The sequence below is a fragment of the Fulvia fulva genome, chromosome 9 (assembly GCF_020509005.1).
Source record: "Fulvia fulva chromosome 9, complete sequence".
NCBI classification, from domain to species: Eukaryota; Fungi; Ascomycota; class Dothideomycetes; order Mycosphaerellales; family Mycosphaerellaceae; genus Fulvia; species Fulvia fulva.
In genome coordinates, this window is record NC_063020.1 from 625378 (window position 1) to 640350 (window position 14973).

The 14973-nt window shown below is 54.5% G+C and overlaps 6 protein-coding genes across 6 annotated transcripts; 2 read left to right on the plus strand and 4 right to left on the minus strand.

Annotated features, from left to right (window-relative positions):
- Positions 1-1274: 1274 nt before the first annotated feature.
- Positions 1275-2727, minus strand: CLAFUR5_08946 (SRSF protein kinase 2; the record flags this gene model as incomplete). Its single annotated transcript, XM_047908094.1, has 2 exons — positions 1275-2038; positions 2094-2727. 2 exons carry the CDS (start codon positions 2725-2727, stop codon positions 1275-1277), a joined length of 1398 nt encoding a protein of 465 aa, XP_047766089.1.
- Positions 2728-3232: 505 nt separating this feature from the next.
- CLAFUR5_08947 (uncharacterized protein) lies at positions 3233-5101 on the minus strand (the record flags this gene model as incomplete). The annotated part of the gene is made up of 1 exon (XM_047908095.1): positions 3233-5101. The coding sequence occupies one exon, from the start codon at positions 5099-5101 to the stop codon at positions 3233-3235; it is 1869 nt and encodes a 622-aa protein (XP_047766092.1).
- An 840-nt stretch (positions 5102-5941) lies between these two features.
- On the minus strand, positions 5942-7859 carry CLAFUR5_08948 (Protoporphyrinogen oxidase; the record flags this gene model as incomplete). The annotated part of the gene is made up of 2 exons (XM_047908096.1): positions 5942-7438; positions 7494-7859. 2 exons carry the CDS (start codon positions 7857-7859, stop codon positions 5942-5944), a joined length of 1863 nt encoding a protein of 620 aa, XP_047766106.1.
- Positions 7860-10256: 2397 nt separating this feature from the next.
- On the plus strand, positions 10257-12735 carry CLAFUR5_08949 (Aspercryptin biosynthesis cluster-specific transcription regulator atnN; the record flags this gene model as incomplete). Its single annotated transcript, XM_047908097.1, has 4 exons — positions 10257-10675; positions 10724-12264; positions 12317-12469; positions 12521-12735. 4 exons carry the CDS (start codon positions 10257-10259, stop codon positions 12733-12735), a joined length of 2328 nt encoding a protein of 775 aa, XP_047766105.1.
- Positions 12736-12854: 119 nt separating this feature from the next.
- Positions 12855-13766, plus strand: CLAFUR5_08950 (uncharacterized protein; the record flags this gene model as incomplete). The annotated part of the gene is made up of 2 exons (XM_047908098.1): positions 12855-13595; positions 13656-13766. The coding sequence occupies 2 exons, from the start codon at positions 12855-12857 to the stop codon at positions 13764-13766; spliced, it is 852 nt and encodes a 283-aa protein (XP_047766342.1).
- A 15-nt stretch (positions 13767-13781) lies between these two features.
- On the minus strand, positions 13782-14961 carry CLAFUR5_08951 (Molybdenum cofactor sulfurase; the record flags this gene model as incomplete). Its single annotated transcript, XM_047908099.1, has 2 exons — positions 13782-13819; positions 13944-14961. The coding sequence occupies 2 exons, from the start codon at positions 14959-14961 to the stop codon at positions 13782-13784; spliced, it is 1056 nt and encodes a 351-aa protein (XP_047766343.1).
- Positions 14962-14973: the final 12 nt, after the last annotated feature.

Genomic DNA, 14973 nt, shown 5'->3' on the forward strand with positions numbered 1-14973 from the left:
AAGACAGGGGGAGTATGCTTATGGCGTGTGTTTGGTTGGGACAGGGGCGGGGTGGTGGTAACGGGGGTGAGTGTAGAGTTTGTTGGTGGTGGTGTGAGGTGGGTGAGGCTGACCTTGTGGTAGAATTGGCATTTGATATCACATGTGTGATGCGCAAGGGAGTAGAAGGATGATTCGAGGGGGTTTAAGGGTGTGATGTGGGGAGTTCGACTGGTGGTGATGTGCATCTAACACACTTGGATCAAACCATCGCCGAGCAGACGGCAGCTTGGTAATCGTCGGGGGCAAGGAGAACCTACGCTTCCCCAGCAAACAATCAGCATACTCGCAGTACTTAGAAAAGGCTCCGCTACCCCCTAGATCTGGGGGTTGGAACTCGACATTGCCTAAGGAGCGCGATGATTCCAAGATGTTCTGCGACTCGTGTGACAGACACAACTATCAGCATTGGCCTAGCTACAACATTCACTCCCAAGCAGCCCTCCACCTGCCCACGCCACCAAGCCCAAACCTGAAACGCCCCTCAACGGCCACGGCCCCTCCCGCACTAACCTACATATGTCTACCCCAACCCCCTCCTTCCATCAACAACCAAGCAAGCCAATCACAAGCCAGCACCGAAAGCAACTCGTGTCCGCAATGTCTCAATGGCAGCGCGCCACACAAGTTGACTTCCCTTCAAGGTTGATTAATGGTCTAATAAGACAACCGCATTGTTACCACAAACATGCGAGATCAAGATTTGATTGTAATATTCGAGCTAGTCCGACTGCTCTCAGAGGTGTGTCTTGGGATTGAGCTTGACTTGGTTGTTGATAATAGGTGAACTCGATAATGAGTATCGAAGTTGTGACCTTGAGGATATCCTGGCTCATCTTGGGCTGGGATTTCTTTTTTGTCGGTGTAGATGGTGCAGGAAGCTTCGAGTTCGATCTCGAGTTCCGGGTGAGGTAGGTATCTTTTGCATCATATGCTGCAACATATGTAGTATACTCTTTTCTGCCCTGGCAGAGACACTTTTAGCCGGGCGCGCGTGTTGTTTCAGCGTTGCGCGAGAATTTGCTGGCAGCTTGGCATTCACATGTGCTGATCAACCATGTCAATTTTTCGGCTTTGTGCATTTCGCATCGCGGGAGTTCTATATGACTACGGAACTCAAGATACCTTCAGGTATTGTGGCAACTACGTACATTGAGCTGTACTCGCTACGTATCATAGTCAATACCGAACATGCTACCGTACACAATGCTCACATAACAGAGATTCAGCTACTGTCAGTTCACAGCTCTAGTTCTCTGCATAAGTCTAAGCGCTGGCTCTGCCCATCGAATCACCCAATTCGATTCCAACACCTGCTGAGCAGTGATTCTGTGCTTTGGACGAGCGCTGAGCATCGCTTGAAGCAGACCAATCAGCGCACATCGCTCGTCATCACCCATGGCCTCCATGGATGCTTCCCGCCGTGGCTCCTGTATCGAATCTTCCACCCGATCGGCAAGCGTCCGAGGCCGTTCATGGGGCTCGCCGGCTCTATTGTAGTACTTGTGCCGCTTGCTCCAACGCAACCGCCATTCTGCTGGGAAAGTGCCAATGACATCCAATTGCTCGGCTATGATTTCATCATCGCTCCAACACCACCGGTCGATCAATGTGCTCCGGCCTAGCAGTGCGAAGATTGTACAACCGAGCGCCCAGATGTCAGCAGGGAATGACATCCGACTGCGGGGATCGAGGAACATCTCAGGCGGGCGCATGATATGAGGGATGTGAGACTCGAAGCGCGGGTCGTCCTCTGGTAAGAAAGATTCGCCAAAGTCGCTGAGCAGGATCCTGGCATCTTCGAGTCGGACTTTCTCGCTGTCAGTGCCGAGGAATATTGGAACTACTCCAACTCGTGGCACCCACTCATCCAGAGGTTGGCCGTCCAATCGAGTGGCTGGGATAAGCTTTGGCTCCCCGTAGGTCTCATAGATCTGCTTGGTGGTCAAATCGTCAAATGAAGATGGAAATTGCAACAGGATGTTGCCCTCGTGTAAGTCTGGAAGAGTGGTCAGCACATCAAACCCCATCAGACCTTCGAGGAAGAGACTGACCTGCATGCACCACTCCGATAGAGTGTAGATACACCATAGCTTGTACCAGTTGCGCAACCATAGCTCGAGCAACCTGAGGCTGAAACAGTCCGTATTTTCCACAATCGCGGGCTTCTGAGACACTCATCCTGGCAGGGGCCGTGACCGTACACTGATGCACGCCCCTGCTCCCAGCAATCTCGGGACCTAGTACCTCGAAAGCATCAAGCAGGTGCGGCAAAAACTCACTCCCCGGACGACTCTCCCCACTCTCAATCTTCCCCTTGAGCATTCTCAAGATCTTCGTCTCATGAGGCGACTCGACCTCCGAGCGAGCAATCTTGATAGCGACGTGTCGTGAAGTTCTGTTGTCGTAAGCAAGCCAGACTGTCGAGTAACCACCATGACCTAGCTTATGTACCACTCGATATCGTGATGAGCAGAACTCGTCGCCTATTTTGACAGGCAAGTAGCCGCCGGCGCAGTAGCCAGCGAAATGCTCGATCCCATCGTCTGGGTCGTATGCGTACTCGATGCGGTGGTTGGTCTTGTGCTTCGTGCTGTATTTTTCATGGCGGATGGGATGTCTATTCAACGTGTGCAGGTAGCGGAAGCTTTGGGGTATCTGATGCCGAGATGTCTCTCGGCGAGGCATAGTGGCTCTGCTTGGTTGGCGTCTCACGCCAATCAGGGCAGGTACGAATCTGCCAAGCGAGAGAGCAGCCGTTGTGCGGTGTTGAAGTGCGAGCATCTTCATGTAGACGCATCTCGTGCATACGAAGGGGCGTGGATGTAAGAAGTCGTGATGTGCGACTGTATCTGAAGATCCGATGCAGATGCTTCGATGACGGATCTGAAGGTGTCGCGCTAGGCACATGCCACGCAGTGTGCCAAGACCAGACACACTTGAAACGAAGACATGCTGCGTACTGTGTCATTTCGCTACCTCGTCGTAGGTCCCAGGTAAAGGCTCACCATGTGCTTGAATGAGGTAGCGCTGGCGATGACACTGGCATTGAACACACAGCTGAAGCGTAAGGACATAGCCATACCACAGACCCAATCCCATCATGACCAACACCTACGCCGCTCCCGAGCACCTCCTTACTCCCTACTCCCTACCATGCCCTCAGCACTTGATGCATGTCCCTCCTACCCCCCTACTGCGCACAATCCATCAACTCACAAGCAGCATGAAACACCGCCCTCGCCCTCTCATCACCCTGCAACACCTCATTCGTCGCCCCCGTTGCAACACCCCCATTCCTCCTCCCAAGCCGATCCGAATGCCACCTCGTCTTCTCCTTCTTCAGCATATCCATCAAGACCTTCATCTGTGCGGGATTTGCCTTGCTCTTGTCGAAGCTGATCTCGATCCTACCTGTGCCGGGGGTCTCTTTGTAGACAGGGACCAGACCCACGACGCCGAGGTAGAAGGCTTGGGCGTTGGCTTTCATGACTGTCTCGTTTGACCAGGTGGAGGGCGGAGCTGAGCATAGTGGGGCCCAGATTGAGTCTCGAGCACCTAGAGCGTTGGCTTTGAGACCACGAGCGGGGTAGGGGATGTTTGTGTCTGTGGTGGTGAGGCCATTCCACTTGTCGTTGTAGGTCTTGAACAATCGCTTCGCTTCGTCGGGCTTGAGGAGATTTGCCGGAGGTTGCGGTGGCGGAGGCGCTTGATAGGCGGTGAAGCCTGGATAGGGTTGTGAGAAGTTTGGAGCGCCGCCGGGCATGCTGTATCGTGTCCGCTTGTTCCGCTCATTATCCTGTGGTGCTGCTCCCGCGTTGCTGAAGAAGTGGAAGTGCGCGTTGTTGGCGCTCGGCTGAGCGTGCATCTGCTCGAAGAGATGGTCGAAGGCGCCGAATGGGCTTGTCCTCGAGAAAGGATCGAACCCATGCATCTCCTCGAAAGCTCGAAGTAACGGATCTTGGTGTTGCGGTCGTGAATGCGCTGCCTGTGGAGTCGGGCCAAAGCTTGCTCCGAAAGGCGGGAAGAAGTCATCGGCAAGGTTTTGAGCGGACTGTCTTTGCCCAGGCTGCTCTTGCGGTACTGTTTGAGGGTGGTAGGACGTCGGTCGAGGGCGAGTACTCCGTTGCCTAGCTTGTGCTTCCTGAAGATTGGCCTGCGCGTTCATCAAGGAGTCCTCATGACCCTTGAGCTCGTCCACCATACGCTGTAAGTGATGTGCACTGATTGCAGGCTGTCGAGTCGCCTGCTCCAAGCACTTCTTGCAGTTCCGGACAGATCTCCGTTCGATCTCTACGGCGTTCTCCAAAGCCTCGATTAGAGTACCGTCGACCTCCACGGATCTATTGTTCTGTGGCTGTTCATGTATTGGCTGCTCGTTCAAGTAGACAGGCTCATCGTCATCTTCATAGTCAACCTCCACAAACCGATCCTGCGTTCGTCCACGTGGCTGCTGAGCCCATTCTGGCTCTCTGGTCTCCGTACGGAAAGAGCTGTGCCTGCGCTGATTCATCCTGGGTCTGCGCACTGGAGACTGTTCTCTTTCGCGGCTCCGACTGTCACTTTCCTCGCGGGCCTCATGTCTGAGCTTTCCATCGAGCAGCTTGTCCTTCAGCCGTGAAAACATAGACTTCGGTCTCGCTCGACCGTTCCCGTAAGTATCGTATGCGAGATCATCATCGGTATCGCTCTCAACGTCCACATGCACTCTCCGGCGGTTAGTACCACCCTGTCCCATGGCCCCGTGCATAGCTGATTGTCGAGCCTGCTGTTGTACAGACAAGACGTCCTCGAGTAGCCCAAAAGCAGTCCCAAACAAGCCGCTCGATCGTGCGTTAAATCGCATCGGTGCCGTAAAGCTTCTCTGAAAAGGTCCGCCTGCATTACCAGTCATTGCATTGAAAGATAGTGCTCCGCCTGGACTCGACCAGCTCGCCGTCTCCACGGTATAATTCACGCCGTTCTGATTCCAAGACCGTGTGTTGCGGGTAGGTAAATTGCCAGATCCAATGCGAGTGAAGACTCCGGCATCGCGCGCGTCATGGCGCATAGGCATAGCCATCGTTTCAGAGCCCCCAGAGCTAACCAAGGCAGCCGGTTAATTGTCAGGCCAAGATTGGTCCGGCTTGGGTCTCGAGGCAGATGCTGCAGGGAACGCCGGTGGATTTGCGGTCGTGACGTCTGCCAGTCAAAGCGAATCTTCGAATTTGCTTCGAGAGATTGGCAATTGGCACGATCCTGGCAGTTTCGACCCAATGGTGTGCCGTGGCAAGTTGGCCGTTGCAAGCATACAGCTGTCGCGAAGTGCGGTCAGCAAGGTGAACGGACGCCGAGTGAGGTCAGGTCCTCGATTTTGCGACCAGAAAGTGCAGGGGATGCCGGCGTAACAAGGCGGAATTATGGCTGTTGGGAAGTGTCGCAGAAGTGAAGACGGCGGACCAGCCGTCACAAATGTGTGTGCTTTCTCGTCGTACAGAACACAAGGAGCTTTGGTGCTGACACAGCCACAGAGCCTCGTTGATGTTATGGTGTGGTCATTGGGTATGAGCTGCGGTTGCGTACAGCTTTGTTTGTGCCCTGCAGCCCGACTGAAGCAACCCAAAAGTAAGGCGAGCTGCAGCCGAGTGTGCCTGTCGTATCCGGGGCTGACCTGTCAGTTGTATCACTGCAAGACAATTGATGGCTGGTCGCGAAGAAGGACAAGGTTGAGAAGTTGGCAGAACGTGGTCGAGAGGTGCGAAGTCGAAGTGCTGACACTCTCGTGACCTGACGTTTGCAGGTGCGAGGGTGGGGCGGCGGCGTGCCAGTGCGCTGGGTCAGTGAATCGAAGCGAACATTCGACATGATTGGCAGGAGCTCTTCGCCTTTCACGACTCTGTATATTTTATGTACATGTCTATCGCTAGTCGCCATCTTCCTTTTCGCCAGGCTTTCTAGGTGTGATCTTTACTCGAACACTAGGCTTCTCGCCTATGTGCTCCAAGCCAGTGCCATCCTTTCTGATATTCTTTGCAATGTCAAAAGCACTTCGGATACAGTCGTTGACACCGACACCTGACATCCAGTTGCCAGCGACACGTAATCTGCCCTTGTATTCGCGCCAAATGTTGTTGTGAGCTTGCTGCAAGCGTTGCTCATGTCCGACAGTGTATTGAGGGATGCAGTCTTGCTGCACATTGACCATCCATGCTTCAGGCTCCTCCTTGATGCCCATCTGGCGCTCGAGGACAGATCGTGCGAGCGCAACGCCCTCTTTCTCGTCTGGGTACGAAGGCCAGCCATTCCACCAATGACCACCCAGCATAACGGTCACTTTCGTGCCTCTGGCTGTCACATGGTCCTGGTGGTTGGGCTTGTCGGGCATATTGTACCAAGCAAAGTCGTTGACGTTGATCATTCTCCCTTGCTCTCGTGCCTGCTTGAGCTGGTCGACGTCAAGATCGTGCCAATTTGCAGGGTTCAAGTCGTCTGTTCCTGGTGAGTAGGCAGTATCAAAAACGACACCGAGCGCCCGCTCTGGATTCTGTTCGAAAGGGGTTGCTCGAGGAATCAGGTAGCCGAAGCCTGGCTCGTGCATGTTCGGCGTGCGGAAATATAAGTTGACAGTCATGACAGTAACCGTCGGGATGGTGGGTATCAACTGCTTGTTGCTCGGTCCTCGCGTGACAGCGTTTAGATGCCATGGCGACAGCGCGGAGATGATATGCGAATGCTTGTGCGAATCTGCCTTGCCCGCAATCTTCACTTGTATGCCGGTATTGCCCTCAGCTTGATCGACTGACTCTACGGCTGAGCTCGTCTTGAACTCTACCCTGCCAGTCTCGAACAGCTTCGCGTACAGCCTGTCTGTGAGCATCTTCAGCCCATCCTTGAAAGTGAAGACTGAATTTTCCCGCAACGTCGCCTTGAGAAGAGGGTCCCACTGATACTGCTTCATCTCTTGCATGAAGTCGGCTTCGCGCTTCGTCATCTTCACACCATCTGCCCTACCCTGTAGCATGCCGTGGACGACGCTACCATGTTCCTGCTCATCTCTCCATAATCGTGGGAACAAGCTCTTGATTGACAGTTGGTACACGTCTCCAGCATACACGCCGTGAATGACACCACTGAGTATGCGATCGACCATGGGCTTGCTCAAGCGCCTCGAGAAGAAGCTACCGATGCTCTCATCTTGCAGACTTGGATCCCGTGGATTCTTCCAGAATTCCTGCAACCCGGCCCATAGCGCGGTCTTGAACACCGGCTCGGTGATCAAGCTCCATATGTTGTCGGCCAAGCCATGAGAAGGGTGTGGCATGCGAACCAGGTGATCGGGGTAATAGAGGAACCGATTGCGAGCGGCAGGTGAGGTGCGTTGAGTGAAGATCGCATCCATTGTCAGGTCGAGGTCTTGCATCTATCGCCCATCAGCCACTTTGCGCGCGCGTTTCTATGCACATCGATTGTCATACCAAGCTCGCCGTGAGCACTCCATTCGATTGCGGGCGCAGTGTGCGAGGTCCGGCCTCAAACAAGACCGTTCCATCCTTTACGGGCACTCGGTGCGATTGTAGCCAGCCTCCGATGTTCTCCTTCGATTCGTAGAGCGTGACCTTTGCGTTCGGCAGCTCACGTGTGAGGTAGTAGGCGCTGGCCAGGCCTGTAATACCGCCACCCAGCACACCTACATCGTGCGAGACGGGAGCCGAGTCTGTGCTGTAGTGGCAGCTGCATGCGCGAGATGGGTCTGTAAGCGCGGCAGGATGCGCGACAACGCTGGGGAGGCAGGCAGCTCGCGACGCAGAAGATGCTACCCGGAGCGCAGGACGACGAAGCATGGCAGCATATCGTCGGTCCCACGAGTGAATTCGAAGCAACGACTTCGTTCAAGCTTGCATGACGAGCATGAGGCTAGCGCCGTGCCAGCAGCGGAGGTCGTGCTTGTTAACGAGCGGCCACAAGCCGTGTCGGTCCCCATGCACCCGCGAAGCGGGTGTTGGGCAACCCAGTGATATTGGACACCTCAATAAAACCACGCTTTCCAACACGCGTATCTTCCATTCAACACGCGTTATCTCATCAATGTGGTTGCTTCCATCTATCGTGAAGAAGAGGAGCTCATCAGTGAGGCCGTGCAGTGGTACTGCGACGCGTCAAATCCAGGTCCTGTCAAGCAGGTAGCCGCCAAATGGGATGTCGATTACTAACGCTTCAGAAGACGACTTCTCGGTCACAACTCACGCAGCACACGGCCGCGTACGCACACGGTGTTGACAGACGATCAAGAAGCTGTTCTTGCAACCTACTTGAGGAGGTGTGACAAGATAGGCGTATCCGCGCGACTCCGGATGGTCCAGATCAGCGCAAATTCGATCCTCAAGCGATACCACACTGGACCTAGTTCTTGCATGACTTCGAGGCCTTCAGAAGGCAAGCAATGAAGCCAACAACCATCATAAGCGGCTTCGAGAGGTGTGGTATCTACCCCTTCCATCCGGAGCCAATATTGGCTCGTGCAAGGCAAGACCTAGCTGCTCTTCGATCGAATAAACGAGTCTCAACACCGGAGCCGATTGTCAACGATAAGCAGCTTCCAACAACAGTGAGGACCTTCGGTCGATACACTGCTGCGCTTATAGCTGATCCATTGATAGATGAGTCTATTAAGCAGCGACTGGAGCCACTCTTCCGTGGAGCCCAGATTGCTATCGTTGAGGGCGCCGAAGCAGTAGCTGAATTGAACAACACCACGGTCCGCCAGAACGCTCGCAATGCTCGCAACACTCAGAAGAGACAACACCTTCAGCGTGGAGGTGTCATGAAGGCTATCAACGCAAGAGCTGCTATACAAGAACGTGAAGAGAACACAGTAAAGCAGCTTGAAGCCCAGCTAGCACGTGCAAGAACAGGTGAATTGAGACACCGGATAAGCAAGATTATGAGCTATATCAAGGGGACATACAACAGACCTGCTTATCCAGTGGAGAGACGGAAGATTATGCCAATATGGCTTGCCTGTATGGACGATATAGCCAATAGATAGTTGAATACACCTCATTGATATCGTTGAGGTGTCCAATATCACTGGGTTGTCCAACACCCGCTTCGCGGGTGCATGGGGACCGACACGGCTAAGTTCCAGTCACTCACAGCAACTCAAATCACTGCCATGCCGGAGCTTGGCACCACATTGTCAGCAACGTCCGATTGCGAGGACGGAGGCTGATCAAGCAGGCTCAGGAGCTTCTGCCGATCTGTGATGAAGCAGTGCGTCAGTCGACATGAGATCGACCATGACGGTGATCAGGCTGCGAGGCGAAGCTGCCTTGTCAGCGGTGCTGGTCAATCAACGGGGCACGTGCGAGGAACAGAACGTGCGTGGACGTTGTCAGCAGACGTTTGCTTCTTGGTCTCGGCTCTACGAGGAGATCCACCTGGCGATCTCGAACGTTTGTCTGGGCAATGTCCACATCACAATTCCTGGCACGGCCTACATGAGGGAATGTTGTAGGCAGCCCATGTCCGGCGTAGTGATAGAGCAGGTCAAGGGCGATGTCAGCCGAACAAACGGCCAGCGGCAGGGCCATCATGTCGGCGTCGTGAAAGCCATGTCCACAGAGTCTGTCGTGGACGACTTCCCGAAACGCTTCGGCTAGAGGCAGACCGCCGCGGTTCTTGCCGGCAAGGTGATCCTTGAGGAGCGGTTCCTATGTGCGCGCAGATACAGCCACGACAGCTGAGGTACTACTGCTCTGATACGAGCGTCGCTCAATCCGCGTCGAAGTCGAGAATCGTGCATCCTCCGAGCGGCGAGCGTGGCTCCGATGCAGCCTAGGCGTGCCCAGACAATCGAGAGGCATCACCCATACTCTGCGGCTGAGAGTCCCATAACCCAGTCGTCCTCTACTGCGGCTACGGTGTTTAGAGATTAACGGCGCCCGGATTTGCAACGGGCTACCTCTTGGGCTCGCGCCAGCTTCACTTGCACCTGCACCTCTCCTCGTCTTCTTAATTACTTCGTCGCGTTCTAGGCCGCTCTTGTCTGTACTGTTCATTCTCTGTGCAGAGCATTGCTTTTGGCTGCGTCAACGCTGTAGCCTCCTCTGGCTGGCAACGAATGCACTGGGCGAACTGGAGACCAAACGCATACCGCTGAGCTCAACACGTGGGGGACTCAGAGCGGCCGAACCTCCAAAAAGAGCTTGCTCCTCGAGCAACACCACGACTGCCGGGGAATGTCCACCATGACGATGCCGGCCGAAACAAATATGCGCGATCAAGAGTCGGAGAGCAGCTGGTATGGATACGATCTGGAGCTCCGAACACCTCCCCCAATGTCGAGCGGTGATAGCATGAGCAGCAACGGTAACGGCGTACTGAATGGGAACGGCGTGAATGGACACCATGGCGTGAACGGCAACTCGCGAAAGCGATCATATGAAGAGTCGGCGACACCTGTGCAGGAAGTACGAGAGCCTCTATGGGACGACAGCGACTTAGAGCTACTGAACGAAATTGGCGTAAATGTCACCCCCAGCATGGGCTTCATCACGCCGGAATTTTCGCAGAATGGTGATGGTAGTATCAGTCTCGGATCGGATGACATGGCAGGTTTACAGCGAACGAAAATGCAGACTGGATGTATTCCGTGCCTGTATGTCTCAAATGCACGAGTGCTTGGACTTTGGCTGACGTGAAACAGCATACAAGGACTCAAATGCGACCCAAGCAATCCTGGCTGTAAAAGGGCCATGTCGGACGATTGGGCACTCAATGCAGGTATTCGTCGCGGAGACGACGAGGATGGCTCATTCTACCCTACAACAGAATCTGGCAGCTTGACCATATTCAGGCCTGACATGAAATGGCGACGCAGCTGGCGTGAACGCCATTGTCTCAACTTCTTCGTCAACTTCAGCGCGCCACAAATGGCTGGTTTCTTCGACTCGGCGTTTTGGCAGCGCATGGTCATCCAGACTTCGTACCACGAGCCTGCTATCCGACATGCTATCACAGCTATTGGCGCTCTTCACGAGTGCATCATGCAACGCGCATTCGCTGACGACAAGCAGAAGGCCAAAGCTATGGAATTTGCCTTGAATCAATGCAACAAGGCGATATCATGTCTCACGAATGACGAAGCAGATTACGATCCGAACAGGCGGAGGATACCTAGCTCGCGACTGGCACTGACCACTTGCGTACTCTTTACGTGCTTCGAAGCGATGCAAGGGCGATGCGACAGTGCAGTCAATCATGCACTTCAAGGACGACGTCTCTTACAGGCTACTGGGCGGCCGAACCCCATCACGATGGCGCCGCCGGAAGAGGACGATATCGAGCAAATGCGACCGCTAGTAGAGCGACTGGAGGTGCAAGCCACTGCGCTGCTGGACAAGGGCAGGCGGCCTGAGATTGATACATCAGGCCAAACGCCTCCCCTACCACCTATCGACTACATTTTCAGCCTGGAACATGCGCACAACACGCTGCACACCGCGCTGAACAGTGTGATGCGTTTCATGCAAGGCTTCCACCCTACCGCACCTCGAGACCACATCGCTATCACGATGGCCGAGAAGTACCTCAGATATGCTCCTTGGTTCTCGCAGTGGGAGGCTGCCTTTACTGCTTTTCTCTCGGAGCAGCGAGACTTCATGACAAACATGGATCTCAAGCGTGCTATGGTGCTCAAGGCGAACCACCTTGTTGGCACTATGCTTGCATCGGTTGATCAGTCTGCCGGACCCGTTGCCTACGACGCATACGAGGCCGAATTCCGAGCAATCGTTGATCTTGCCAGGGAAGTCCTCGCATCCTTTTCATGCCCACCGCTGCCGACACTGTCGGGACCGAACTCTGGCACACCGTACCTCTCGTTCTCCTTGTGGGTCACAGATCCGTTGTGGATGGCCATTTCGAGATGTCGCAACCCAACTATCCGACAATCTGCATTCACTTTGCTTTCGCGCAATCCTCGACAGGAAGGAATTTGGCATGCTGGGCCGCAGCTTCCAAACTCGACTCAGTACATGCGACGAGTCGAGTCGAACACCAACGGCAACAAAGATGTAAGAAAGGAGCAGCAACCCCAGCAGCCCCAGCAAACCCCAGAAAACGGGCTAAAGTGTTTCAGTCACGAAAATGAGCAGCCTCCAAGCCCTCCACCATCCTCGCCCGGGAAGATCAGCCGCAAAGGTGATTGGGTTGATTTGCGGAATCAAATAAGTGGTTGGACTGAAGGTAAGTAGCACGCACAGACTAGCACGAGAACCCAGGCTAACCTTCACCACAGAGGAGACGAACCAGACAGCTTGGCTAGAACGCGGTGGCAGACAAAAGCCTACCCAACCTTACCAATCATTCTGCAAAGGTGGTTGCGCCATTCCAACACTCGCAGAGATCCGAGAAGAACGTGCCGACCCCGGCGACCCAGTCCTTATTGAAGGTTCGTACAACGTCGCCAAAGCGCATGACCACGGTACTGATTCCCACTCAGATGAGCTCGACGACAACGAGCAGCTGTCAGAAAACGAGACGTCGCTGCACTGTCGCTCGTGCGGTTACCCCTCGCCTGCCAATGGTAGCGCTGATGGCATGGATCAACAGCGCTATACGCCCTCGTTCTCCGTGTCACCGCAGCTGTCACAGGACGTGGATATGTTTGCTGCGCCAGTGTCCGCCGCGTATGGGGTGGCACAGTCGCTCGGGTAATGACAGCACGGATGCATGCTGATACTGCTTGCCCCAACAAGCACAACTGGTACTGCTGACAATCATCACGACGGCACGAACACGACATCACTTCCATCGCACGTCACAATTCGATCGCCATGTGGGTTATCTATCCTTTTGACCCAGAGCGCAGAGTCTGGAGTCATCCGCACTTGGAACCCGATGCACAGCAACGCGCATTACCTCAGCACGATCCACTTATGCCGTGGGAACAGCAGTATCCAGCTCAGCACAGCAGGAATGGCTCCTTCACATCGCCCGACCTAGGTCGAGACCGCTGGAACGACCCATACAAGCCGTATAGCCCGCGCACGGAGCATGGAAACCAAACCCGCGAGTCCTTCTCGACCAAACCACACTCGCGGAAGCCTTGCTATCTCAATCAATACGGTCACCATCCGTCTCATGCGCAGCATGTATCTTTCGAGCAAGCATCGACTGCGCTTTACGAAGCGCTCGAAGCAGCAAGCAGGGGGTGCCAGAAACTCGAAACATCGTTCCAACAATGCACGCGCGGTCTGACATCGTGGCTACGGTCGAGGGACATAGACTCATTGTGGACCATCTACATGGACTGGGACGGCAAGCCAGTCGAGCGAATCTTGGAGGCGGAAGACTTGCCTTCAGAGACAGATCCGGAAGTGCACACATACGTCGACATCCAGCGCCGTCTTCTTCGAGCCTTGTCAGCGGCATTCACCTGTGCAGAGACTCCGGCAAAGCTGGGTCCTCGTATGGACACCACGGGTGCCTACGCCACACCAAGCTGGCAGATTCTGAGAACTACAACTCGAAAGCTACGTATATCTCTCGAGGCGATTGAGGAACTGTTGGGAATGGTACGTGTACGACGCGACTGTATGCCATCACTAGTACACGAGATCCTCGCTGCGATGCAGTTGCTTGAAAGTATACGGCCTTTGTGGGATATGCCTTCAAAAGCAGGCTCCGCCTTCACCACTCCACCGAAAGAAGAACCATTCGAACCACGACAAAGTCGCGAAAAATGAACTGAAAAGACAACACTACTGTCTACTCGGCAGAGTGCACAATCCAGCCCAATCTGCAAAAGAAAATCACGAAGTTAGCATAGCGTATCATAGCATATACCCCACGACGTCCGCAGCATCGCACGTAGTAGCACCTAACGAAAGGAAGAAAGAAAGGAAAATCGGAAGTAAACTTACCAAACTTCGTCCTCTCCCCAATCCTCCTACTCACAACCACCTCATCGCCCACCCCAATAACATTCCCCTCACACCCCTTCCCCAAAAACGAATACCGCCCAAAAATCGGCGAATACTTCATCCCGGGATCAACCCTTCGATCCTTCTGCATGTGTTTCAACATCTGCCCACTCGCGCCTTCGCCCGGCGCGCCGGTTTCGAAGTCGATGTTGATGCTTTTGCAGCGGCCGCAGTTGTGGATACATGCAATTCTCGTAGCATTGTCATCGTCACCATCACCAGGTTTGGTGATGGTAATTTCGCCCCAGAAATCTTCATCCCAGGCCCCATCAGCGCCGGAGACGATTATGTTCGGCCGGAATTTTTCGATGTTCATCCTTTCGCCTTCAGGTAAGCGGTGGTGGAGGTCTTCCATGGAGGCGCTGGAGGCGATGAGGTAGGGCGCGCAGTCTGAGAAGGTTACTTCCTGCTCCGGCTTGGGTCCGCCTAGGACAGTTTTTGAGAGCGATGTGAGCCAGCCTGCTGGTTCCTTGCCGGGGGCAGGGGGCGCGGGACCGTTGAGGGAGGAGGACATGAGGACGGGTCTGTAGTGGGGTCCCAGGTAGGCGAGGACTACGTCGATGCCGTAGTGTTTGGAGAACCAGGCGTGGTGGGCGGGATCCATGAGGTAGGCTTTGGTTGGGGATTTGTGCATTTCCACGTCGACGATGTCGCGGTCGTCTACAAAAGGTTTGAGGGCGATGTCCAGTGTGCTCTCGGCGGCGTTGGTGGATTTGGGGGGTTTGTAGGTTACTCTGATCAGATCCGCGGATGTATCCAAGCTGGGGAAGAAGAGGGCGGACTGGGGGTAGTGGCCGATATGGATGTTTTTGTAGTTGGGTTTGCCATCTTTGTGGTCTACGTGCAGCAGGATGAAGCGGCGGTCGTGAGGGAAGCCGTGTTTGGTGACTTGGACGCTGTCGAGGTCGACTTCGCGGAGGGCTTTGATGGGGTAGCAGAGGATTCTTTCGACTTTCATGGTGGTGGTGGA